This window comes from Pseudochaenichthys georgianus, chromosome 7, assembly GCF_902827115.2.
Source record: "Pseudochaenichthys georgianus chromosome 7, fPseGeo1.2, whole genome shotgun sequence".
Classification (NCBI taxonomy): Eukaryota; Metazoa; Chordata; class Actinopteri; order Perciformes; family Channichthyidae; genus Pseudochaenichthys; species Pseudochaenichthys georgianus.
The window spans coordinates 3,193,227-3,219,871 of record NC_047509.1 but is presented as its reverse complement, the minus strand read 5'-3'; the positions used below and the strand labels follow the sequence as shown (position 1 = coordinate 3,219,871).

Below are 26,645 nucleotides of genomic sequence, written 5' to 3'. Positions count from 1 at the left end.
AAATGTGCCTGGAAAAAGTAGGCCTATGGTATTAAGGGGGATCCCAGAGTTTGTTTTTTGTAAGTTGCCTTTATCTGTTCAGTCGCTTGAAATACTTTTTTGTATGCTGGTTATGCAAAAATTACAGTTTCTCTCCTAGTTCAATACATATTGGGGTAAAGCATTGTCTCTTTAGTCATGAAGAAAAACATATTTCAGCTAAGGTGAAGAGTGATAGAGTGTATTATGTACCAAGAATCAGTCTGCAATTTACAGAGTTAGACGATTACATGTTGAACAAGTCCATACACAAAACAGAAAGGGCCAATTGAGTATAGTGCTGAAAAGCTTTGAATCCATTCTCTTTATCGTTCAGCCATAATGTTCTTTGGAAAATTACTGAGATTAGCCTTGACCTGCTTGAAGAATACAGAATACAAATACTTACATGATAAGCATTAACTGTTAAGAGCTCTCGATTGGAAATTTGAACAAAAAGTTTAATGTAATCATATTGCTTTCAAATATTTAGTTTGATCAATATTTCTGGGAAATTGACACAGGAAAAAAGTTCATGACATTGACTAGACCTGGAAATGTTCCCAGAAAGAAGACAAGGTCATCAAGATTCAGTAATACAGCTTAGTTTAAACCATTTCACACAAAATAACTCAATAATTTCAGAACTTCAATTAAAAACATTTTTTTTTTTATTGGCCACATACAATCTGAAATGCAAAGAGAACCAAGAATAAAAACCAAATTCAGATTGAAGAAACCAGTCAGCGAAATGGATCCATTCCTGTTGGGAGAACAAAGTTTAATATAGCCGTTCAGAATACATGTATATTGCAATACGAAACCCTTACCTTCAGGAATTCACATCTGTGATGGTAAATGGCCCAATGACTGCTTTGTGTACCATTCCATGTTTCTCTGCAACAATATATATGTTAGTACAGTACAAGCCAACCAAACAAGTGTAATACAGCAGAAGTTGTGTACATACCTGACGCAACACTCCTCTGCCTCCTTGACTTGCATTTCGATTCACAGCAGTCACAAAGATTGCTCTGGGCCAAGTTGTCCAGCAACTCCCAACTGAGTTCATGAAGATTGGATGAAAAGATCATTAGAATGCATCTCAAGTCTTCCAAATAAAGATTCCACAAAGTTTGAATAGTTATGAATGGGATCCATCTGTATCTTCAGTAGACTGGGCTTGAGCTGAAGAAGTCATCTCATGTATAATAATGAACCTACAATTCAAATTCTGATACATTAGAGTAATATTTTTACCCATGCCCTTCGACAAAGTGGCAGGCTTTCTTAGTGCTGTCAAGACCATTGGGATCCCAAGCCAAAAGTTTGCAGTGGATAAAGACCTGTTGGGTAGAGGGGAAATATAGGCGTCATGGCATCAATTAATCTCAGTTTCCACAATAAAACCGTGACTCTGAAAAAAAAAAAAAAGTAACGGCCAATTTACCTCTTCTCCCATAGCAAACGTAAAGGTCTGAAGTGATAGGCGGATCTCCGATGACTTTTGCCTTGGTTCGAATTTTGATCGTGACGACACACTTTCCAAAAGACATCTGTTGAGTCAAAGAAAATGTATTAGCATTACGACCAAAATATATTTTTGAAATCAATGCTCATTGCCATGAGTACCCTTTATTGGAGATTATAGGGTACATGGTGCTTTCAGGGTACAGCTCTGGTGTGGTAGCAGCTACACATTCCTCAAGAAGCAGCAGCAAGGGCTGATGGGTCTCCTGCACCACACTAGCCATGATGGGGATGATGGAGCCCAGAGGAAAGCGTGTAGATTCAGCAGGGCCTGAGAAGTCGTCTAGGGCAGTAAACAGGAGAAGAGTCATTAAGTTACAAAAGTCAGGGAGAGCTGCCGTTCGTAGAGAGTTTCTCATGTTGTTTACCCACCATTCATGAGGCCAATGTTAAACTGCAGATCTCCTAGACTGTAGGTTTTAAACACCGGGTCATAGATCGTAGCATACCAGTCTTTGGGCCTGCAAAAAATAAAGCAGAAGGGTACAGAAAATGCTGCAAAGTGAAACTATTGAACTTATTAGTGCAAGCTTGTTTACTCCTACGAACTAATTCTTTATTCTTATTCCGCCTGGTTATTTTGTCCGTCTTCTTCTCCCACATCGCAGAAAGTCTGTTCAAATCGTTCAGGAATCGATTGCCATTACTTTTCTCATTCATAATTCCCGAGATACATCCCATAATTCATCACATTTTTAACATGGAAGTCAAGAGAACCTCTTCAGACTTGAAAAATCTTCATGCGACTTCAACTGCTAACTGTTCCTTCATACTTTCCCTCAGAAACCTCATTCCAACTTTAAAATATTACACATCTTTCTGACATTATTCCTGTTAAACGACTTTTAAATCAGATTCAGAATTTTAGAAATATTAAACATTGTTCAGAACTTGGTAAAGAGGCCTTCTTCAGATTTTAACATTAGTGTGTATTGCACAGCTCGTTAAGGCTAGAGTGCGTTATTTCACAGCTAGAGTGGAGGACAGCTTGAAATTCGCTTTCATATATATATTTTTTTAGACCTGCCAAACCCTACACTCCTGAGACATAATTTGTCATGAGAAAACATCTCGTAGCTCCATTAAAGCCCATTGTCCATTCAGGCTCATCTTTCCTCACACCTTTAGTTAGCCAAAAATGGCACATTATTGACCCGAATGTACACAAAAAGGACACTTCAGATGCCAAGGGTTCTTGAGATGCTTCACACGTTGACATTTCACCGATATCTGTTACGGTTATTCAACAAAACGTTCACATGCAAGAGGTTTATCTCTCATTCAGAACAATGGAAAGGCTCTCCTCTCACTGATTACTGCACATCACCATGGAAACCTTTCATCTCTGGGCTCAAGCACAGGTGTTTCATAACATGATGATGTCATAACTCCAACTGACATGCTCAGAACACCACCAAACATCACATGATGGTTAACACTGTGGCCCTGAAAAGCTCTACATAAAATCTGATGTTACGTAATGTGGTGTTACTATGGCAACGCATCCCTCACCACAAAAACGATGTCGCTGTAACTCCAATGGACACGGTCTAATCGTCCCCCAAGCTTCACTTGTATATCACCGGTCCATGCCTCAACAGCTCTATGCCAAATCTGAGATCTCACCATATGCCGTTTCCATGGAAACGCATCCCTGATGTTGTCGTGATACCCAAGCAAATGGTCTAAAACCGCACCAGACTTCAGATAGTGGTCCGGCCCTCAATAGCTCTATGAGAATTATGGGGTTTTATCCTATGGCGTTTCCATGGAAACGCATCCCTCGCCATAAAACACGATGTCGTCGTAACTGATATGCAAATCGAAAAACACCACCAGACTTCATATGACAGTTAATGGTCCGGTCCAGTCCTCAACATGTCTATGTGCCAATAGTGAATTTTCCTCAAAAGCTGTTGCCATGGCAACGCATCCCTTGCAATAAAACACAATATTGCTATAACTCCTATGAAATTGGTCAAAAAGTGCTCAAACTTCACATTTGTGCCAACAGTCAAGCTGTGAAGACATCTCCGGGACAGTTTTGAGACTTATTCAAATGCCGTTGCCATGGCGACACAATGCTCACCATGGAAACCTTTGATCTCTGGGTTCAAGCACAGGTGTTCCATAACGTCGTTAGCTCACACATAAACACCTGTGTGATGGAACATGATGATGTCACAACTCCAAATGACATGCTCAGAACGCCACCAAACATCACATGCTGGTTAACACTGTGGTCCTGAAAATCTCTACATCAAATCAGATTTTCCGTAATGTGGTGTTACTATGGCAACGCATCCCTCGTCATAAAACACGATGTCGCTGTAACTCCAATAGACACGGTCTAATCGTCCCCAATATTCACTTGTATATCACCGGTCCATGCCTCAACAGCTCTATGCCAAATCTGAGATCTCACCATATGCCGTTTCCATGGAAACGCATCCCTGATGGTGTCGTGATACCTAAGCAAATGGTCTAAAACCGCACCAGACTTCAGATAATGGTCCGGCCCTCAACAGCACGATGAGAATTATGGGGTTTTATCCTATGCCGTTTCCATGGAAACGCATCCCTCGCCAAACACGATGTTGTCGTAACTGATATTAAAATGGTCAAAACACCACCAGACTTCATATGACAGTTAATGGTCCAGCCCTCAACATGTCTATGTGCCATTAGTGAATTTTCCTCAAAAGCTGTTGCCATGGCAACGCATCCCTTGCAATAAAACACAATATTGCTATAACTCCTATGAAAATAGTTATAAAAACTTCACATTTGTGCCAACAGTCCAGCCATGAAGACATCATACGGGACAGTTGAGATTTATTCAAATGCCGTTGCCATGGCAACACAATGCTCACCATGAAACACGGTTCTCAACTTCAGTGAAAATGCTCCAAACTCCACAGGTTTTGTAACGATGAAGCCATCCACATTTCGAAGCGTATTATGGGGTGTCAAATACCGTTGCCATGGCGACAGATCATTCGCCATCAACTTAGTTCAATAGTTTGCAGTTTAAATATTCTGCTACTTTTCCAAGCTTTATTACTGTCTTTTCTTATCACAAATTCACACCCCCAGTGTTCATGTATCATTTCAATCTAAAAATGCTTCACTTTCTCCTTACACATTACATTTCAGCATAGCAATTCAACATCAGCATAAAGTATTTCCACTCGCAATTTCTTCAGGAATTGCATTCTCTAGTTATGAACCGTTACTCCTATGCTAAAAGACTTCCTCCAAAATGCAAAAAACTAGAGAGAACTTAAATTTGTGATGTTCAATTAAAACTATGGGAAAAACTCAATTGACAATGAATTGGGAACAACACAGTGTACGTTAGGGATTGTTCTCAGTAAATGGGTACATTTTTTGTTGAGAATACTTCAATAGATAAAGCTAATTTGGCAATAGAACAGAAACAGGCTGTAGATTCCCTAAATCAGTCTCCCATTCATTGTCTATATAGCAGCTTCAGACTTTATACCTGATGACATCACAAGTTTGAGACGGACTTCCATGGTTGGTGGCTTTGAGAGGGAGAAGCTCATCATCAAATTGAACTTTCCCAGGCCATGAAAATGCCAAATTGGAATTGTTAGTCAAGGGTAGTGTCACCCTTTAGCACCTTATGTTGTATGAACACTAACCTCTCATATGCACATACAACTGGGTGGGTGAAGGCCAAATTGTAAGAATCCGCAGAAGCAACGTAGGTCAGATCATTGCTGTACACCAGTGCATCCCCGGTGACCTGTTAGAGAGACAAATATCCCCCTGAGAGAGCTGTAGGAAATATAGCAGACTCACAGCTTGCAGGTTTAAAATATATATACACATACCAGTCTCCTAAAGTTACAGTCAGTGAGATCCACATAGAAGTAGGCCTCTCCTGCTGAGAAGCTAGTTGGGAAACAGTTACCCAGACGGAGAAGCGACGTGTCGGCCTGGGGTCGGCTTTCTGTCCACATCAGCGTCACAAAATCTGGCCCACAGTCCACTTTCATGTCTGCAACACAAAGAAATTAAGTTTAGACTCAACTATTTGAGTCAAGGATAATAACATGGCTTTAATTGTTTCCAGTCTTACCTGCATATACCGCCATGGCAGCTGCCAGGCTCAGAAGCAGTGCGCCTTGACAAAATGAAACCATCATGACGGAATACTTCCTACTGACACAGTGCATGTTCTTATACCTTGTTCCTGAGAGGCATTCATCAAGATAACGTCTTTCACCTGGTGCCTGTCAACAGTCCCAGCTGCAGCAGCTAGCACACTGATTACAGCATGGGGAGCATCCAATCACATTAGTCCAATTCATTTTTATTCAGCTTCATCAGCACCACAATAGCACAAAATCACCATTTCTTATGAAATGTATTATCCTGTGTGACTACCTTAAATTCTTATTTAAAACACTTTGAGGATCATAGTGCATGGGTTGTCTTATGTTTTTATTTAGTTTTGCTGTTATATCTATTGACATTAATATATATGTATACGTTGGGATTCTTTGTTCAACGTCAAGTCATGCAAGAACAAGTTTTCTTTGAGAATTAAAAGTTGAGTCATTTCTAAACAAATGATCATTTGGGGGAAGGTAGTATTCCTTTATCAGATGTCCTGTCCAATTCAAATGTGTTATTTTTATATCTTTGACCTAATGGAAACTCAAGGGAAGGGAAAAAGGTAAATGTTTCAGTTCATTTAAGTTGTATTCAGTGTGAGAAAATATCCACACACGTGAATATTAGTTGTGTTGCTATGATGTCATCTTTTAACTGCATACACACGTGCCATGCAGGCCATCCCTATTGATTTTATATTCATGGCCAGAAAGTAAACTATGCTCCATTCAACTGCAGGCATGAGTGGCCAGAAAATAAATTCAGATCAGAATTTTCTTTTAAAATGAGGCTCAACATAAATAATTGCCATAGTTGTAATAGCAGACAGATCACCAATAGCTTTTAAATCAGGTGGTGTATGTAATGTCAGAATGTATATCATGTGCAGAGCTCAATGTAACATGGAAAGTGAAAGAAAGATTCAGGGGCTATACTCCAACTCACTCACATTAAAGGTTACATTATAATTGACAGTATCTTTCAATGACAAAAGTCACACAAAATTAGTACAATTCTACTGATGGGACCAATGGACACAGTTGAGGACAGTAGAAAATTCATATGAAGTAAAGATACTCGTTTTATACTCAACAGGAGTTAACAACAGTTTTATTTATACAGAGATTATAGACAACTTTAATCTGCATATGGATGTCGTCCGCCTGGGCCCTCTGTTCAGTCTCCCCAATCTTAGACTGGACTTCCTGTTGAGAAAATGTTTAGCAACGTTAGTCTTATGGCAAGTTTTGAACAAAACTTCAAGACAAAATACCATAAATAAATACTCATTAACCTTGGTCAGCAATGGAAACTACTGATGCATTGTGGGCATTTTGTTGCGATGGATCCATTATGATCAGGGGTCCCAACACAGAAGTGTGCATGAAGCCGTTGGATTCTGAGGTGGAAGAAAACAATAATAACTTCATAATGAAAAGACTACATTAAAAAAAGCATACAAGTTAGCATAAAAGCGATACCCCATTCGTCACCTCTCTTGGAGCGAGTGTTGCAGGTCCTAGAACAGCAGTCACACATGGAGCTCTGCATGGGGTCATCCAGGAGTTCCCATCTGAGGAAGCCGTAATCGTTAAGGCTCAAATACATCAGCATGGCTTTACAACATTTGTATACACAGAAGAAAAAAAGCATTTTCACATACTTCCAACATGTCAAACTCTTCCCTTACCGCTCATTTTCCTTTACATAGTGGCAAGCTTTCTTGCTCTCACTTAGAACTTCAGGATCCCATGCGAGCAGTTTGCAGTGAATGTACACCTGAGGAGCACATGAAACATACATGTTTGCTAGGAACCAAATATTCTTTAGAGCACTTTACATTTACCCCCTCACCTCCTCGCCGAGACCAAACTTGAAGGACTGCAGGTAGAGGATGATTGCAGACGAGTGGTACCGAGGGAGAAACCTGGAGTTTCCCTTCACACTGTCCAGGAGACACCTGAAGAAATTCAGATAAGCGATAAGGACTAAACTCCAGAAAACAATTAAAGAAATCAGAGAGTGGATCTCACCCCTTATTTGTAATGATGGGGTACACATTGCTGTTAGCCTGCAGCTCAGGCGTAGTGGCTGCCACACATTCCTCCATGAGCAGCAGCAATGGCTGATGGGACTTCTGCTCGACTGTTGCCCATATTGGCATGAAGGAGCCCAGGGGGATGACATTTGTCTCCGCTACCGCTGTCATTTGTTCTGTAAGGGGAAAAGTAAAAACGGCTTAGTGTGCATTTTTTGAGTGTTTTGCCTTTAGGAGCATGAGCCCTCACCATTTAGGAGCAGCATGTGGAACGTCAGCCCTCCTCGGCCTCCGGCAACACCTGCCCCCGGGTTCAGGAAAGCAGGAACCCACCCCGTAGGTCTGAAATTTATTAACAACATTTATCCCATATATCAGCTTTAAACTCGAAATTAAATAAGAAAGAAACTCCTACCTTGGATAAACGCATTCGATGGGATACACATAAGCTGCAGGACTCGACCTTGGTCTGGGCCTGAAAGTCAGCTCATTTTTGTAGATGAGATTCTTCCCTTTCACCTGAAGAAAAAAAAAAAAGCTCATTATGACATTGAAAAGGCTGAGAGGTATTTCGGCGAAACATGGCAGTTACATTACCAGTCTTTTAAAATTGCAGTCATCTAGTTTGTAGTTAAACTCGGCTTTCCCCTCTCCCCTCGGCAGAACATTAAACCTAGATGGCATGCAGTTTCCGAGGAAGTGACGAGCTGCATATTGCCGCATTCTCGAGGGGATCGTCCATGTGATCCTTACGGAGTCTTTTCCACACTGTACTTTGATTTCTGCAAACAAATCATTATTATATATTTCCCTACATTCCCCAACAAAAGCAGATGTTTACATGCATGTGCTAAGCATACCTGCATTGGTAACAGTCGTTGCAAAAAGAGCCACGACTATCACACCTAGGTAGAGTTGAGTCCCCATGACTGAATGATCAAGATCACACAGGAAGTGGCACCATTTGTAGACTCCCTGCCAATTTAGCTGAACGAGCAACACCTGTGTGAGAGCAGGGCAGCATCTGTCTACTTATACTGGGATGTCGTTTCACATTCAATTTCATTGTAGAGTTTTCATTTGGATCATTTCTAGTAAACTTATTCAAGTACATTTTTATTTATCTGCCTTTAATCTTTTATTACATGGCTTAGTTGAATACTCGATTCTGATAGGTCAATTCAGAACACTTGACACGTTGTTGATCCAGAACAGACAGACCGCTGTCAAGGACTGAAATTAATAGAGCAGCGTCCTCTGGTGGCCTCTGTACAGATCAGTCAGTCCAAAAAGAAACTGAAAGATAATTACCAACATTAAAGTGTAAGAGACATTTATTTAAAGTTAGCTTTAGCCTTTTTGATCGAGTTGGTGCCCAAAGTGCATTAAGGAGGGAAAGATGTACAGAGTGTAACCCTCCAACAGATGATGTCTTTGTAAGGAGGCTTTCACATCAGAGACCGAGGCCTGGATCCAAGTACACTTGAAAAGGAGTACTCGAGTTAGGTTAAAATTTACTAAAGTACTTTTCGCTTTAGGTGAGAAAACGAAGTCCTGCTGTGTCCCGAGTATTTTTTTCCAATACATAAATCTTAGTATCACTTTTAAGAGCAAATAAAGACTGCATTATAAGCCTATTAAAAGTGATACTAGGCGAAAAAGGACACTATAAAAAAGGTGCATGAGGAGACTACCTACATTTCCATGTTTGTAAGGTGTCATGTGTTACGTTAAGCTAATTCCATTGGATGTTGTCATATAATGACTCCTACTGTCCTGTGCTTTAGTAAAACCTCCAGTATGTGAGTGTTGAAGATATGCATAGCATACAGTGTTCTTCCAGTTACTTTGTCGGTGGTGGTGTTCGAGGGAATTTGGGGATCTTTGCACAGATGTATGAGAAAAGAAACCTTTGTATTTTATGTACAGTATGTTATTATACAAATGGGATTGGAACTGGCTCAGATTTAGTGTTGCTTGTTGGTGTTTTGTCATATTCTGTGTTTTTAAGAAGGCTCTTTTTAGTCAGAGCCGTTCACCGTCATTGTGAGTGACACCGTGTTGTGTGCCGTCATGGATCACTCTGGAAATGTTCCAACAAATATATAAAACATTTCAGAATCATTCTAAACTTGTTTTCATTCACTTTCACCTCATAAATATTGACTCACCACACGTCATGTTTCAGTATTATCAGCAATGATTTATCCTGAAAACATGCATGAAAATATCCTGCTCCATCTATTTAAACATTTTTGATTTATTTTGATAACATTTTAATTACACGTAAAAAAAAGAAATTTCACAAAGGACACAAAACAACATTTTCAAATAGAAAGTTTACTGAACTCAATCAAAACATATTTATTATTTAGTTAAAACCAGATTTTGTTTGCATCAGATCATTATCAAGCAAGTTTTTGTATAACATTATTAGTTCCTTAATATACAGTATCTCTAAGTGAAAGCAAAATAAATGTCATATTGACAAAAAATGTCTTGAATTGCAATAATGTTAAGCCATATTTATGCATGACGGTGTAGTAAACCGGCGCCCCTCCGTTACAAAGCACCGTCTGTACAGACTGAACTACTGCAGCCTTGATCCACTACACAGTATATACAGAAATCAAATCGGGGGGGGGGGTCCCCAATGACCAATACACCTAATTAAAGCTGAACTACGTGATGAAGACCATTGTTTCTGTGTTAGCTGATTACTTTGTAGAATTCTGTTGAGTATTAACTAATTGCGTGAGTGAGGGTATTAAAATAAATTCGTCAGTAACAGTGGCAGCTCCAGATTAATTTTTTGGGTAATCTATGGTAGGGCTAACCCATACAGTGGTGGGGCTCAAGTCAGTATTTGCAATGTAATTCCATACACGCTATATCGCCCCCCTTGACAGTGAAACGCCACGCGTCAGGTTTAGATTATTCCCCTGTCTCAATCAAAATGGAACTGTATGAAATAAAACTGCACATTTGCATTTTGATCTGACCGCGGCCGCGCTGATATAATGCCAGAGAATTTTCACATCTTTAGTGTATAAAACTCCCCCACTACTTATTATTCCATGCACCCCTCTTCTAGCATAAGCCTGAATGGTCTCTACCATATTGCATCAGTAACGTGCACTTGTTACAGCAGGATCAGTTTGTGTGTTGTGGACACGACCCGTATATTTTCGCAAGCCGTGTTCAAAGTTTAGCTTATTATTTACTTTAACATCATTTATGGTGGGGCTAAGCCATTTCTTGGTATGGCTGTACAGTAGCTACCCCAGCCATACCCCAGCGCCGCCACTGAGTGTATCGTAGTGCCAAGTTTTATCATAGTATGATTTTTCATTCGATCAAATGTGGCTATGGAAATGTTCAAGATATTAAATGTGCCTGGAAAAAGTAGGCCTATGGTATTAAGGGGGATCCCAGAGTTTGTTTTTTGTAAGTTGCCTTTATCTGTTCAGTCGCTTGAAATACTTTTTTGTATGCTGGTTATGCAAAAATTACAGTTTCTCTCCTAGTTCAATACATATTGGGGTAAAGCATTGTCTCTTTAGTCATGAAGAAAAACATATTTCAGCTAAGGTGAAGAGTGATAGAGTGTATTATGTACCAAGAATCAGTCTGCAATTTACAGAGTTAGACGATTACATGTTGAACAAGTCCATACACAAAACAGAAAGGGCCAATTGAGTATAGTGCTGAAAAGCTTTGAATCCATTCTCTTTATCGTTCAGCCATAATGTTCTTTGGAAAATTACTGAGATTAGCCTTGACCTGCTTGAAGAATACAGAATACAAATACTTACATGATAAGCATTAACTGTTAAGAGCTCTCGATTGGAAATTTGAACAAAAAGTTTAATGTAATCATATTGCTTTCAAATATTTAGTTTGATCAATATTTCTGGGAAATTGACACAGGAAAAAAGTTCATGACATTGACTAGACCTGGAAATGTTCCCAGAAAGAAGACAAGGTCATCAAGATTCAGTAATACAGCTTAGTTTAAACCATTTCACACAAAATAACTCAATAATTTCAGAACTTCAATTAAAAACATTTTTTTTTTTATTGGCCACATACAATCTGAAATGCAAAGAGAACCAAGAATAAAAACCAAATTCAGATTGAAGAAACCAGTCAGCGAAATGGATCCATTCCTGTTGGGAGAACAAAGTTTAATATAGCCGTTCAGAATACATGTATATTGCAATACGAAACCCTTACCTTCAGGAATTCACATCTGTGATGGTAAATGGCCCAATGACTGCTTTGTGTACCATTCCATGTTTCTCTGCAACAATATATATGTTAGTACAGTACAAGCCAACCAAACAAGTGTAATACAGCAGAAGTTGTGTACATACCTGACGCAACACTCCTCTGCCTCCTTGACTTGCATTTCGATTCACAGCAGTCACAAAGATTGCTCTGGGCCAAGTTGTCCAGCAACTCCCAACTGAGTTCATGAAGATTGGATGAAAAGATCATTAGAATGCATCTCAAGTCTTCCAAATAAAGATTCCACAAAGTTTGAATAGTTATGAATGGGATCCATCTGTATCTTCAGTAGACTGGGCTTGAGCTGAAGAAGTCATCTCATGTATAATAATGAACCTACAATTCAAATTCTGATACATTAGAGTAATATTTTTACCCATGCCCTTCGACAAAGTGGCAGGCTTTCTTAGTGCTGTCAAGACCATTGGGATCCCAAGCCAAAAGTTTGCAGTGGATAAAGACCTGTTGGGTAGAGGGGAAATATAGGCGTCATGGCATCAATTAATCTCAGTTTCCACAATAAAACCGTGACTCTGAAAAAAAAAAAAAAAGTAACGGCCAATTTACCTCTTCTCCCATAGCAAACGTAAAGGTCTGAAGTGATAGGCGGATCTCCGATGACTTTTGCCTTGGTTCGAATTTTGATCGTGACGACACACTTTCCAAAAGACATCTGTTGAGTCAAAGAAAATGTATTAGCATTACGACCAAAATATATTTTTGAAATCAATGCTCATTGCCATGAGTACCCTTTATTGGAGATTATAGGGTACATGGTGCTTTCAGGGTACAGCTCTGGTGTGGTAGCAGCTACACATTCCTCAAGAAGCAGCAGCAAGGGCTGATGGGTCTCCTGCACCACACTAGCCATGATGGGGATGATGGAGCCCAGAGGAAAGCGTGTAGATTCAGCAGGGCCTGAGAAGTCGTCTAGGGCAGTAAACAGGAGAAGAGTCATTAAGTTACAAAAGTCAGGGAGAGCTGCCGTTCGTAGAGAGTTTCTCATGTTGTTTACCCACCATTCATGAGGCCAATGTTAAACTGCAGATCTCCTAGACTGTAGGTTTTAAACACCGGGTCATAGATCGTAGCATACCAGTCTTTGGGCCTGCAAAAAATAAAGCAGAAGGGTACAGAAAATGCTGCAAAGTGAAACTATTGAACTTATTAGTGCAAGCTTGTTTACTCCTACGAACTAATTCTTTATTCTTATTCCGCCTGGTTATTTTGTCCGTCTTCTTCTCCCACATCGCAGAAAGTCTGTTCAAATCGTTCAGGAATCGATTGCCATTACTTTTCTCATTCATAATTCCCGAGATACATCCCATAATTCATCACATTTTTAACATGGAAGTCAAGAGAACCTCTTCAGACTTGAAAAATCTTCATGCGACTTCAACTGCTAACTGTTCCTTCATACTTTCCCTCAGAAACCTCATTCCAACTTTAAAATATTACACATCTTTCTGACATTATTCCTGTTAAACGACTTTTAAATCAGATTCAGAATTTTAGAAATATTAAACATTGTTCAGAACTTGGTAAAGAGGCCTTCTTCAGATTTTAACATTAGTGTGTATTGCACAGCTCGTTAAGGCTAGAGTGCGTTATTTCACAGCTAGAGTGGAGGACAGCTTGAAATTCGCTTTCATATATATATTTTTTTAGACCTGCCAAACCCTACACTCCTGAGACATAATTTGTCATGAGAAAACATCTCGTAGCTCCATTAAAGCCCATTGTACATTCAGGCTCATCTTTCCTCACACCTTTAGTTAGCCAAAAATGGCACATTATTGACCCGAATGTACACAAAAAGGACACTTCAGATGCCAAGGGTTCTTGAGATGCTTCACACGTTGACATTTCACCGATATCTGTTACGGTTATTCAACAAAACGTTCACATGCAAGAGGTTTATCTCTCATTCAGAACAATGGAAAGGCTCTCCTCTCACTGATTACTGCACATCACCATGGAAACCTTTCATCTCTGGGCTCAAGCACAGGTGTTTCATAACATGATGATGTCATAACTCCAACTGACATGCTCAGAACACCACCAAACATCACATGATGGTTAACACTGTGGCCCTGAAAAGCTCTACATAAAATCTGATGTTACGTAATGTGGTGTTACTATGGCAACGCATCCCTCACCACAAAAACGATGTCGCTGTAACTCCAATGGACACGGTCTAATCGTCCCCCAAGCTTCACTTGTATATCACCGGTCCATGCCTCAACAGCTCTATGCCAAATCTGAGATCTCACCATATGCCGTTTCCATGGAAACGCATCCCTGATGTTGTCGTGATACCCAAGCAAATGGTCTAAAACCGCACCAGACTTCAGATAGTGGTCCGGCCCTCAATAGCTCTATGAGAATTATGGGGTTTTATCCTATGGCGTTTCCATGGAAACGCATCCCTCGCCATAAAACACGATGTCGTCGTAACTGATATGCAAAAACATAAAACACCACCAGACTTCATACGACAGTTAATGGTCCGGTCCAGTCCTCAACATGTCTATGTGCCAATAGTGAATTTTCCTCAAAAGCTGTTGCCATGGCAACGCATCCCTTGCAATAAAACACAATATTGCTATAACTCCTATGAAATTGGTCAAAAAGTGCTCAAACTTCACATTTGTGCCAACAGTCAAGCTGTGAAGACATCTCCGGGACAGTTTTGAGACTTATTCAAATGCCGTTGCCATGGCGACACAATGCTCACCATGGAAACCTTTGATCTCTGGGTTCAAGCACAGGTGTTCCATAACGTCGTTAGCTCACACATAAACACCTGTGTGATGGAACATGATGATGTCACAACTCCAAATGACATGCTCAGAACGCCACCAAACATCACATGCTGGTTAACACTGTGGTCCTGAAAATCTCTACATCAAATCAGATTTTCCGTAATGTGGTGTTACTATGGCAACGCATCCCTCGTCATAAAACACGATGTCGCTGTAACTCCAATAGACACGGTCTAATCGTCCCCAATATTCACTTGTATATCACCGGTCCATGCCTCAACAGCTCTATGCCAAATCTGAGATCTCACCATATGCCGTTTCCATGGAAACGCATCCCTGATGGTGTCGTGATACCTAAGCAAATGGTCTAAAACCGCACCAGACTTCAGATAATGGTCCGGCCCTCAACAGCACGATGAGAATTATGGGGTTTTATCCTATGCCGTTTCCATGGAAACGCATCCCTCGCCAAACACGATGTTGTCGTAACTGATATTAAAATGGTCAAAACACCACCAGACTTCATATGACAGTTAATGGTCCAGCCCTCAACATGTCTATGTGCCATTAGTGAATTTTCCTCAAAAGCTGTTGCCATGGCAACGCATCCCTTGCAATAAAACACAATATTGCTATAACTCCTATGAAAATAGTTATAAAAACTTCACATTTGTGCCAACAGTCCAGCCATGAAGACATCATACGGGACAGTTGAGATTTATTCAAATGCCGTTGCCATGGCAACACAATGCTCACCATGAAACACGGTTCTCAACTTCAGTGAAAATGCTCCAAACTCCACAGGTTTTGTAACGATGAAGCCATCCACATTTCGAAGCGTATTATGGGGTGTCAAATACCGTTGCCATGGCGACAGATCATTCGCCATCAACTTAGTTCAATAGTTTGCAGTTTAAATATTCTGCTACTTTTCCAAGCTTTATTACTGTCTTTTCTTATCACAAATTCACACCCCCAGTGTTCATGTATCATTTCAATCTAAAAATGCTTCACTTTCTCCTTACACATTACATTTCAGCATAGCAATTCAACATCAGCATAAAGTATTTCCACTCGCAATTTCTTCAGGAATTGCATTCTCTAGTTATGAACCGTTACTCCTATGCTAAAAGACTTCCTCCAAAATGCAAAAAACTAGAGAGAACTTAAATTTGTGATGTTCAATTAAAACTATGGGAAAAACTCAATTGACAATGAATTGGGAACAACACAGTGTACGTTAGGGATTGTTCTCAGTAAATGGGTACATTTTTTGTTGAGAATACTTCAATAGATAAAGCTAATTTGGCAATAGAACAGAAACAGGCTGTAGATTCCCTAAATCAGTCTCCCATTCATTGTCTATATAGCAGCTTCAGACTTTATACCTGATGACATCACAAGTTTGAGACGGACTTCCATGGTTGGTGGCTTTGAGAGGGAGAAGCTCATCATCAAATTGAACTTTCCCAGGCCATGAAAATGCCAAATTGGAATTGTTAGTCAAGGGTAGTGTCACCCTTTAGCACCTTATGTTGTATGAACACTAACCTCTCATATGCACATACAACTGGGTGGGTGAAGGCCAAATTGTAAGAATCCGCAGAAGCAACGTAGGTCAGATCATTGCTGTACACCAGTGCATCCCCGGTGACCTGTTAGAGAGACAAATATCCCCCTGAGAGAGCTGTAGGAAATATAGCAGACTCACAGCTTGCAGGTTTAAAATATATATACACATACCAGTCTCCTAAAGTTACAGTCAGTGAGATCCACATAGAAGTAGGCCTCTCCTGCTGAGAAGCTAGTTGGGAAACAGTTACCCAGACGGAGAAGCGACGTGTCGGCCTGGGGTCGGCTTTCTGTCCACATCAGCGTCACAAAATCTGGCCCACAGTCCACTTTCATGTCTGCAACACAAAGAAATTAAGTTTAGACTCAACTATTTGAGTCAAGGATAATAACATGGCTTTAATTGTTTCCAGTCTTACCTGCATATACCGCCATGGCAGCTGCCAGGCTCAGAAGCAGTGCGCCTTGACAAAATGAAACCATCATGACGGAATACTTCCTACTGACACAGTGCATGTTCTTATACCTTGTTCCTGAGAGGCATTCATCAAGATAACGTCTTTCACCTGGTGCCTGTCAACAGTCCCAGCTGCAGCAGCTAGCACACTGATTACAGCATGGGGAGCATCCAATCACATTAGTCCAATTCATTTTTATTCAGCTTCATCAGCACCACAATAGCACAAAATCACCATTTCTTATGAAATGTATTATCCTGTGTGACTACCTTAAATTCTTATTTAAAACACTTTGAGGATCATAGTGCATGGGTTGTCTTATGTTTTTATTTAGTTTTGCTGTTATATCTATTGACATTAATATATATGTATACGTTGGGATTCTTTGTTCAACGTCAAGTCATGCAAGAACAAGTTTTCTTTGAGAATTAAAAGTTGAGTCATTTCTAAACAAATGATCATTTGGGGGAAGGTAGTATTCCTTTATCAGATGTCCTGTCCAATTCAAATGTGTTATTTTTATATCTTTGACCTAATGGAAACTCAAGGGAAGGGAAAAAGGTAAATGTTTCAGTTCATTTAAGTTGTATTCAGTGTGAGAAAATATCCACACACGTGAATATTAGTTGTGTTGCTATGATGTCATCTTTTAACTGCATACACACGTGCCATGCAGGCCATCCCTATTGATTTTATATTCATGGCCAGAAAGTAAACTATGCTCCATTCAACTGCAGGCATGAGTGGCCAGAAAATAAATTCAGATCAGAATTTTCTTTTAAAATGAGGCTCAACATAAATAATTGCCATAGTTGTAATAGCAGACAGATCACCAATAGCTTTTAAATCAGGTGGTGTATGTAATGTCAGAATGTATATCATGTGCAGAGCTCAATGTAACATGGAAAGTGAAAGAAAGATTCAGGGGCTATACTCCAACTCACTCACATTAAAGGTTACATTATAATTGACAGTATCTTTCAATGACAAAAGTCACACAAAATTAGTACAATTCTACTGATGGGACCAATGGACACAGTTGAGGACAGTAGAAAATTCATATGAAGTAAAGATACTCGTTTTATACTCAACAGGAGTTAACAACAGTTTTATTTATACAGAGATTATAGACAACTTTAATCTGCATATGGATGTCGTCCGCCTGGGCCCTCTGTTCAGTCTCCCCAATCTTAGACTGGACTTCCTGTTGAGAAAATGTTTAGCAACGTTAGTCTTATGGCAAGTTTTGAACAAAACTTCAAGACAAAATACCATAAATAAATACTCATTAACCTTGGTCAGCAATGGAAACTACTGATGCATTGTGGGCATTTTGTTGCGATGGATCCATTATGATCAGGGGTCCCAACACAGAAGTGTGCATGAAGCCGTTGGATTCTGAGGTGGAAGAAAACAATAATAACTTCATAATGAAAAGACTACATTAAAAAAAAGCATACAAGTTGCATAAAAGCGATACCCCATTCGTCTCCTCTCTTGGAGCGAGTGTTGCAGGTCCTAGAACAGCAGTCACACATGGAGCTCTGCATGGGGTCATCCAGGAGTTCCCATCTGAGGAAGCCGTAATCGTTAAGGCTCAAATACATCAGCATGGCTTTACAACATTTGTATACACAGAAGAAAAAAAAAGCATTTTCACATACTTCCAACATGTCAAACTCTTCCCTTACCGCTCATTTTCCTTTACATAGTGGCAAGCTTTCTTGCTCTCACTTAGAACTTCAGGATCCCATGCGAGCAGTTTGCAGTGAATGTACACCTGAGGAGCACATGAAACATACATGTTTGCTAGGAACCAAATATTCTTTAGAGCACTTTACATTTACCCCCTCACCTCCTCGCCGAGACCAAACTTGAAGGACTGCAGGTAGAGGATGATTGCAGACGAGTGGTACCGAGGGAGAAACCTGGAGTTTCCCTTCACACTGTCCAGGAGACACCTGAAGAAATTCAGATAAGCGATAAGGACTAAACTCCAGAATACAATTAAAGAAATCAGAGAGTGGATCTCACCCCTTATTTGTAATGATGGGGTACACATTGCTGTTAGCCTGCAGATCAGGCGTAGTGGCTGCCACACATTCCTCCATGAGCAGCAGCAATGGCTGATGGGACTTCTGCTCGACTGTTGCCCATATTGGCATGAAGGAGCCCAGGGGGATGACATTTGTCTCCGCTACCGCTGTCATTTGTTCTGTAAGGGGAAAAGTAAAAACGGCTTAGTGTGCATTTTTTGAGTGTTTTGCCTTTAGGAGCATGAGCCCTCACCATTTAGGAGCAGCATGTGGAACGTCAGCCCTCCTCGGCCTCCGGCAACACCTGCCCCCGGGTTCAGGAAAGCAGGAACCCACCCCGTAGGTCTGAAATTTATTAACAACATTTATCCCATATATCAGCTTTAAACTCGAAATTAAATAAGAAAGAAACTCCTACCTTGGATAAACGCATTCGATGGGATACACATAAGCTGCAGGACTCGACCTTGGTCTGGGCCTGAAAGTCAGCTCATTTTTGTAGATGAGATTCTTCCCTTTCACCTGAAGAAAAAAAAAAAGCTCATTATGACATTGAAAAGGCTGAGAGGTATTTCGGCGAAACATGGCAGTTACATTACCAGTCTTTTAAAATTGCAGTCATCTAGTTTGTAGTTAAACTCGGCTTTCCCCTCTCCCCTCGGCAGAACATTAAACCTAGATGGCATGCAGTTTCCGAGGAAGTGACGAGCTGCATATTGCCGCATTCTCGAGGGGATCGTCCATGTGATCCTTACGGAGTCTTTTCCACACTGTACTTTGATTTCTGCAAACAAATCATTATTATATATTTCCCTACATTCCCCAACAAAAGCAGATGTTTACATGCATGTGCTAAGCATACCTGCATTGGTAACAGTCGTTGCAAAAAGAGCCACGACTATCACACCTAGGTAGAGTTGAGTCCCCATGACTGAATGATCAAGATCACACAGGAAGTGGCACCATTTGTAGACTCCCTGCCAATTTAGCTGAACGAGCAACACCTGTGTGAGAGCAGGGCAGCATCTGTCTACTTATACTGGGATGTCGTTTCACATTCAATTTCATTGTAGAGTTTTCATTTGGATCATTTCTAGTAAACTTATTCAAGTACATTTTTATTTATCTGCCTTTAATCTTTTATTACATGGCTTAGTTGAATACTCGATTCTGATTGGTCAATTCAGAACACCTGACACGTTGTTGATCCAGAACAGACAGACCGCTGTCAAGGACTGAAATGAATAGAGCAGCGTCCTCTGGTGGCCTCTGTACAGATCAGTCAGTCCAAAAAGAAACTGAAAGATAATTACCAACATTAAAGTGTAAGAGACATTTATTTAAAGTTAGCTTTAGCCTTTTTGATTGAGTTGGTGCCCAAAGTGCATTAAGGAGGGAAAGATGTACAGAGTGTAACCCTCCAACAGATGATGTCTTTGTAAGGAGGCTTTCACATCAGAGACCGAGGCCTGGATCCAAGTACACTTGAAAAGGAGTTCTCGAGTTAGGTTAACATTTACTAAAGTACTTTTCGCTTTAGGTGAGAAAACGAAGTCCTGCTGTGTCCCGAGTATTTTTTTCCAATACATAAATCTTAGTATCACTTTTAAGAGCAAATAAAGACTGCATTATAAGCCTATTAAAAGTGATACTAGGCGAAAAAGGACACTATAAAAAAGGTGCATGAGGAGACTACCTACATTTCCATGTTTGTAAGGTGTCATGTGTTACGTTAAGCTAATTCCATTGGATGTTGTCATATAATGACTCCTACTGTCCTGTGCTTTAGTAAAACCTCCAGTATGTGAGTGTTGAAGATATGCATAGCACACAGTGTTCTTCCAGTTACTTTGTCGGTGGTGGTGTTCGAGGGAATTTGGGGATCTTTGCACAGATGTATGAGAAAAGAAACCTTTGTATTTTATGTACAGTATGTTATTATACAAATGGGATTGGAACTGGCTCAGATTTAGTGTTGCTTGTTGGTGTTTTGTCATATTCTGTGTTTTTAAGAAGGCTCTTTTTAGTCAGAGCCCGTTCACCGTCATTGTGAGTGACACAGTGTTGTGTGCCGTCATGGATCACTCTGGAAATGTTCCAACAAATATATAAAACATTTCAGAATCATTCTAAACTGTTTTCATTCACTTTCACCTCATAAATATTGACTCACCACACGTCATGTTTCAGTATTATCAGCAATGATTTATCCTGAAACAATGCATGAAAAATATCCTGCTCCATCTATTTAAAACATTTTTGATTTATTTTGATAACATTTTATTACACGTAAAAAAAAGAAATTTCACATAAGGACACAAAACAACATTTTCAAATAGAAAGTTTACTGAACTCAATCAAAAAATATTTATTATTAGTTAAAACCAGATTTTGTTTGCATCAGACATTATCAAGAACAGTTTTTGATAACATTATTTAGTTCCTTTAAAACGGTACCAGTATCTCTAGTGAAAGCAAAATAAAGTCATATTGGACAAAAATGTCTTGAATTGCAATAATGTTAAGACATATTTATGAATTGACGGTTCTTTTGTAGTTGTAAACCGGCGCCCCTCCGTTACAAAGCACAGGTCTGACAGACGAACTACTGCAGCCTTGATCCACTACACAGTTATACAGAAATATCAAATTCGGGGGGGGGGGGGTGTCGCCAATGACCAATCACCTAATTAAAAGCTGAACTACGTGATGAAGACCATTGTTTCTGTGTTTAGCTGATTACTTTGTAGCATTTGTTGATTATTAACTAATTGCGGATGAGTGAGGGTATTAACATAAAGTCCACCCCAAATTGATCATGTTGTTGATAGTGCTATAGATGCACTGCGAATAAAATTAGACTCTGTTGCTCCTTTGAAAAAGAAAATAAAACAGATTAGCTCCATGGCATAATGCCGACCATATTGCATCAGTAACGTGCACTTGTTACAGCAGGATCAGTTTGTGTGTTGTGGACACGACCCTTATATTTTCGCACGCCGTGTTCAAAGTTTTTCTTATTATTTAATTTGCTTACTTTAACATCATTTTTCATGGTGGGGCCAAGCCATTTCTTGGTATGGCTGTAGCTACCCCAGCCATACCCTGGCGCCGCCACTGAGTGTATCGTAGTGCCAAGTGTTATCATAGTATGATTTTTCATTTGAGCAAATGTGGCTATGGAAATGCTCAAGATATAAAATGTGCCTGGAAAAAGTAGGCCTATGGTATTAAGGGGGATCCCAGAGGTTGTTTTTTGTAAGTTGCCTTATCTGTTCAGTCGCTTGAAATACTTTTTTGTATGCAAAAATTACCAGTTTCTCTCCTAGTTCAATACATATTGCGGTAAAGCATTGTCTCTTTAGTCATGAAGAAAAACATATTTCAGCTAAGGTGAGAGGAGTGATAGAGTGTATTATGTACCAAGAATCAGTCTTGCAATTTACAGAGTTAGACGATCTACATGTTGAACAAGTCCATACACAAAACAGAAAGGGCCAATTGAGTATAGTGCTGAAAGCTTTGAATCCATTCTCTTTATCGTTCAGCCATAATGTCTTTGGAAAATTACTGAGATTAGCCTTGACCTGCCTTGAAGATACAGAATACAAATACTTACATGATAAGCATTAACTGTTTAAGAGCTCTCGATTGGAAATTTGACAAAAAGTTTAATGTAATCATATTGCTTTCAAATATTTAGTTTGATCAATTATTTCTGGGAAATTGACCCAGGAAAAAAGGTTCCTGACATTTGATAGACCTGGAAATGTTCCCAGAAAGAAGGACCAAGGTCATCAAGATTCAGTAATACAGCTTAGTTTTAAACCATTTCACACAAATAACTCAATAATTTGCAGAACTTCAATTAAAAACATTTTTTTTTTATTGGCCACATACAATCTGCAATGCAAAGAGAACCAAGAATAAAAACCAAATTCAGATTGAAGAAACCAGTCAGCGAAATGGATCCATTCCTGTTGGGAGAACAACGTTTAATATAGCCGTTCAGAATACATGTATATTGCAATACGAAACCCTTACCTTCAGGAATTCACATCTGTGATGGTAAATGGCCAATGACTGCTTTGTGTACCATTCCATGTTTCTCTGCAACAATATATGTTAGTACAGTACAAGCAACCAAACAAGTGTAATACAGCAGAAGTTGTGTACATACCTGACGCAACACTCCTCTGCCTCCTTGACTTGCATTTCGATTCACAGCAGTCACAAAGATTGCTCTGGGCCAAGTTGTCCAGCAACTCCCAACTGAGTTCATGAAGATTGGATGAAAAGATCATTCAGAATGCATCTCAAGCTCTTCCAACTAAAGATTCCACAAAGTTTGAATAGTTATGAATGGGATCCATCTGTATCTTCAGTAGACTGGGCTTGAGCTGAAGAAGTCATCTCATGTATAATAATGAACCTACAATTCAAATTCTGATACAGTAAAGTAATATTTTTACCCATGCCCTTCGACAAAGTGGCAGGCTTTCTTAGTGCTGTCAAGACCATTGGGATCCCAAGCCAAAAGTTTGCAGTGGATAAAGACCTGTTGGGTAGAGGGGAAATATAGGCGTCATGGCATCAATTAATCTCAGTTTCCACAATAAAACCGTGTCTCTGAAAAAATAAAAAATGTAAAGGCCAATTTACCTCTTCTCCCATAGCAAACGTAAAGGTCTGAAGTGATAAGGCGGATCTCCGATGACTTTTGCCTTGGTTCGAATTTTGATCGTGAAGACACACTTTCCAAAAGACATCTGTTGGGTTAAAGAAAATGTATTAGCATTACGACCAAAATATATTTTTGAAATGAATGCTCATTGCCATGAGTACCCTTTATTGGAGATTATAGGGTACATGGTGCTTTCAGGGTACAGCTCTGGTGTGGTAGCAGCTACACATTCGTCAAGAAGCAGCAGCAAGGGCTGATGGGTCTCCTGCACCACACTAGCCATGATGGGGATGATGGAGCCCAGAGGAAAGCGTGTAGATTCAGCAGGGCCTGAGAAGTCGTCTAGGGCAGTAAACAGGAGAAGAGTCATTAAGTTACAAAAGTCAGGGAGAGCTGCCGTTCGTAGAGAGTTTCTCATGTTGTTTACCCACCATTCATGAGGCCAATGTTAAACTGCAGATCTCCTAGACTGTAGGTTTTAAACACCGGGTCATAGATCGTAGCATACCAATCTTTGGGCCTGCAACAAATAAAGCAGAAGGGTACAGAAAATGCTGCAAAGTGAACCTATTGAATTTATTAGTGCAAGCTTGTTTATTCCTACGAACTAATTCTTTATTGTTATTCCGCCGGGTTATTTTGTCCGTCTTCTTCTCCCACATCGCAGAAACTCCGTTCAAATCGTTCAGGAATCTATTGCTATTACTTCTCATTCATAATTCCCGAGATACATCCCATAATTCATCACATTTTTAACATGGAAGTCAAGAGAACCTCTTCAGACTTGAAAAATCTTCATGCGACTTCAACTGCCAACTGTTCCTTCATACTTTCCCTCAGAAACCTCATTCCAACTTTAAAATGTGACACATCTTTGACATTATTCATATTAAACAACTTTTAAATCAGATTCAGACTTTTAGAAATATTAAACATTGCTCAGAACTTGGTAAAGAGGCCTTCTTCAGATGTTAACATTAGTGTGTATTGCACAGCTCGTTAAGGCTTGAGTGCGTGATTTCACAGCTAGAGTGGACAGCTTGAAATTCGCTTTCATATATATATTTTTTTCAGACTTGCCAAACCCTACACTCCTGAGACATAATTTTTAATGAGAAAACATCTTGTATCTCCATTAAAGCCCATTGTACATTCAGGCTCATCTTTCCTCACACCTTTAGTTAGCCAAAAATGGCACATTATTGACCCGAAAGTACACAAAAAGCACACTTCAGACGCCAAGGGTTCTTGAGATGCTTCACACGTTGAAATTTACCGATATCTGTTACGGTTATTCAACAAAACGTTCACATGCAAGAGGTTTATCTCTCATTCAGAACAATGGAAAGGCTCTCCTCTCACTGATTACTGCACATCACCATGGACACCTTTGATCTCTGGGCTCAAGCACAGGTGTTTCATAACATGATGATGTCATAACTCCAACTGACATGCTCAGAACGCCACCAAACATCACATGATGGTTAACACTGTGGCCCTGAAAAGCTCTACATCAAATCTGATTTTACATAATGTGGTGTTACTATGGCAACGCATCCCTCGCCATAAAACACGATGTCGCTGTAACTCCAATGGACACGGTCTAATCGTCCCCCACTATTCACGTGTATATCACCGGTCCATGCCTCAACAGCTCTATGCCAAATCTGAGATCTCACCATATGCCGTTTCCATGGAAACGCATCCCTCGCCTTAAAACACGATGCTGTCGTGATACCTAAGCAAATGGTCTAAAACAGCACCAGATTTCAGATAATTGTTAATGGTCCGGCCCTCAACAGCTCTGAGAATTATGGGGTTTATCCCATGCCGTTTCCCTCGCCATAAAACACGATGTCGTAACTGATATGAAAATGGTCAAAACACCACCAGACTTCATATCACAGTTAATGGTCCAGCCCTCAACATGTCTATGTGCCATTAGTGAATTTTCCTCACAAGCTGTTGCCATGGCAACGCATCCATTGCAATAACTCCTATGAAAATGGTTTGGAAAACTTCACATTTGTGCCAACAGTCCAGCCGTGAAGACATCATACGGGACAGTTTTGAGATTTATTCAAATGCCGTTGCCATGGCAACACAATGCTCACCATGAAATACGGTTCTCATAACTGCAGTGAAAATGCTCCAAACTCCACAGGTTTTGTAACGATGAAGCCATCCACATATCGAAGCGTATTATGGGGTGTAAAATACCGTTGCCATGGCGACAGATCATTCGCCATCAACTTAGTTCAAGAGTTTGCAGTTCAAATATTCTGCTACTTTTCCAAGCTTTATTACTTTCTTTTCACAAATTCAAGCCCCCAGTGTTCATGCATCATTTCAATCTAAACATTCTTCACTTTCTTCTTACACATTACATTTCAGCATAGCAATCCAACGTCAGCATAAAGTATTCCCACTAGCAATTTCTTCAGGAATTGCATTCTCTAGTTATGAACTGTTACTCCTATGCTAAAAGACTTCCTCCAAAATGCAAAAAACTAGAGTGAACTTAAATGTGTGATGTTCAATTAAAACTATGGGAAAAACTCAATTTACAATGAATTGGGAACAACACAGTGTACCTTAGGGATTGTTCTCAGTAAATGGGTACATTTTTTGTTGAAAATACTTCAATAGATAAAGCTAATTTGGGAATTGAACAGAAACAGGCTGTAGTCTCCCATTCATTGTCTATATAGCAGCTTCAGACTTTATACCAGATGCCATCACAAGTTTGAGACGGACTTCTATGGTTGGTGGCTTTGAGAGGGAGAAGCTTATTATCAAATTGAACTTTCCCAGGCCATGAAAATGCCAAATTGGAATTGTTAGTCAGGGTAGTGTCAACCTTTGGCACCATATGTTGGTATGAACACTAACCTCTCATATGCCACATACAACTGGGTGGGTGAAGGCCAAATTGTAAGAATCCGCAGAAGCAAACGTAGGTCAGATCATTGCTGTACACCAGTGCATCCCCGGTGACCTGTTAGAGAGACAAAGATCCACCTGACAGAGCTGTAGGAAATATAGCAGGACTTCAACAGCTTGCAGGTTTAAAATATATATACACATACCAGTCTCTAAAGTTACAGT

General features: G+C 39.9%; 4 protein-coding genes and 1 pseudogene across 6 annotated transcripts; all 5 read right to left on the bottom strand.

Annotated features, from left to right (window-relative positions):
* Nucleotides 1-666: 666 nt before the first annotated feature.
* On the bottom strand, nt 667-5,773 carry LOC117450037 (zona pellucida sperm-binding protein 3-like). The gene is made up of 10 exons (XM_034088014.2): nt 5,657-5,773; nt 5,409-5,575; nt 5,217-5,320; nt 1,921-2,009; nt 1,651-1,831; nt 1,469-1,574; nt 1,279-1,364; nt 989-1,080; nt 849-915; nt 667-781 (listed from the first exon to the last, which is right to left on the bottom strand). Exons 1-9 carry the CDS (start codon nt 5,751-5,753, stop codon nt 851-853), a joined length of 987 nt encoding a protein of 328 aa, XP_033943905.1. The 5' UTR covers nt 5,754-5,773; the 3' UTR covers nt 667-781; nt 849-850.
* Nucleotides 5,774-6,787: 1,014 nt separating this feature from the next.
* On the bottom strand, nt 6,788-8,892 carry LOC117450036 (zona pellucida sperm-binding protein 3-like). 3 transcript variants are annotated; one of them, XM_071203700.1, is made up of 11 exons: nt 8,878-8,892; nt 8,593-8,734; nt 8,330-8,514; nt 8,148-8,251; nt 7,983-8,074; nt 7,728-7,908; nt 7,549-7,654; nt 7,385-7,473; nt 7,176-7,267; nt 6,989-7,093; nt 6,788-6,899 (listed from the first exon to the last, which is right to left on the bottom strand). In XM_071203700.1, the coding sequence occupies exons 2-11, from the start codon at nt 8,657-8,659 to the stop codon at nt 6,886-6,888; spliced, it is 1,035 nt and encodes a 344-aa protein (XP_071059801.1). In that variant the 5' UTR covers nt 8,660-8,734; nt 8,878-8,892; the 3' UTR covers nt 6,788-6,885. The 3 variants fall into 3 exon arrangements, with proteins under 3 accessions (XP_071059801.1, XP_033943901.1, XP_033943903.1); XM_034088010.2 differs by lacking the exon at nt 8,878-8,892 and having other exon boundaries at nt 8,593-8,813; XM_034088012.2 differs by lacking the exon at nt 8,878-8,892 and having other exon boundaries at nt 7,188-7,267; nt 8,593-8,812.
* Nucleotides 8,893-11,786: 2,894 nt separating this feature from the next.
* Nucleotides 11,787-16,895, bottom strand: LOC117448844 (zona pellucida sperm-binding protein 3-like). Its single transcript, XM_034086127.2, has 10 exons — nt 16,779-16,895; nt 16,531-16,697; nt 16,339-16,442; nt 13,042-13,130; nt 12,772-12,952; nt 12,590-12,695; nt 12,399-12,484; nt 12,109-12,200; nt 11,969-12,035; nt 11,787-11,901 (listed from the first exon to the last, which is right to left on the bottom strand). The coding sequence occupies exons 1-9, from the start codon at nt 16,873-16,875 to the stop codon at nt 11,971-11,973; spliced, it is 987 nt and encodes a 328-aa protein (XP_033942018.1). The 5' UTR covers nt 16,876-16,895; the 3' UTR covers nt 11,787-11,901; nt 11,969-11,970.
* A 1,014-nt stretch (nt 16,896-17,909) lies between these two features.
* On the bottom strand, nt 17,910-20,824 carry LOC117448843 (zona pellucida sperm-binding protein 3-like). Its single transcript, XM_034086125.2, has 11 exons — nt 20,001-20,824; nt 19,716-19,857; nt 19,453-19,637; nt 19,272-19,375; nt 19,107-19,198; nt 18,852-19,032; nt 18,673-18,778; nt 18,509-18,597; nt 18,298-18,389; nt 18,111-18,215; nt 17,910-18,021 (listed from the first exon to the last, which is right to left on the bottom strand). Exons 2-11 carry the CDS (start codon nt 19,780-19,782, stop codon nt 18,008-18,010), a joined length of 1,035 nt encoding a protein of 344 aa, XP_033942016.1. The 5' UTR covers nt 19,783-19,857; nt 20,001-20,824; the 3' UTR covers nt 17,910-18,007.
* A 1,928-nt stretch (nt 20,825-22,752) lies between these two features.
* LOC117449885 (zona pellucida sperm-binding protein 3-like) overlaps nt 22,753-26,645 on the bottom strand; it is a 6,102-nt pseudogene continuing 2,209 nt past the window's right edge.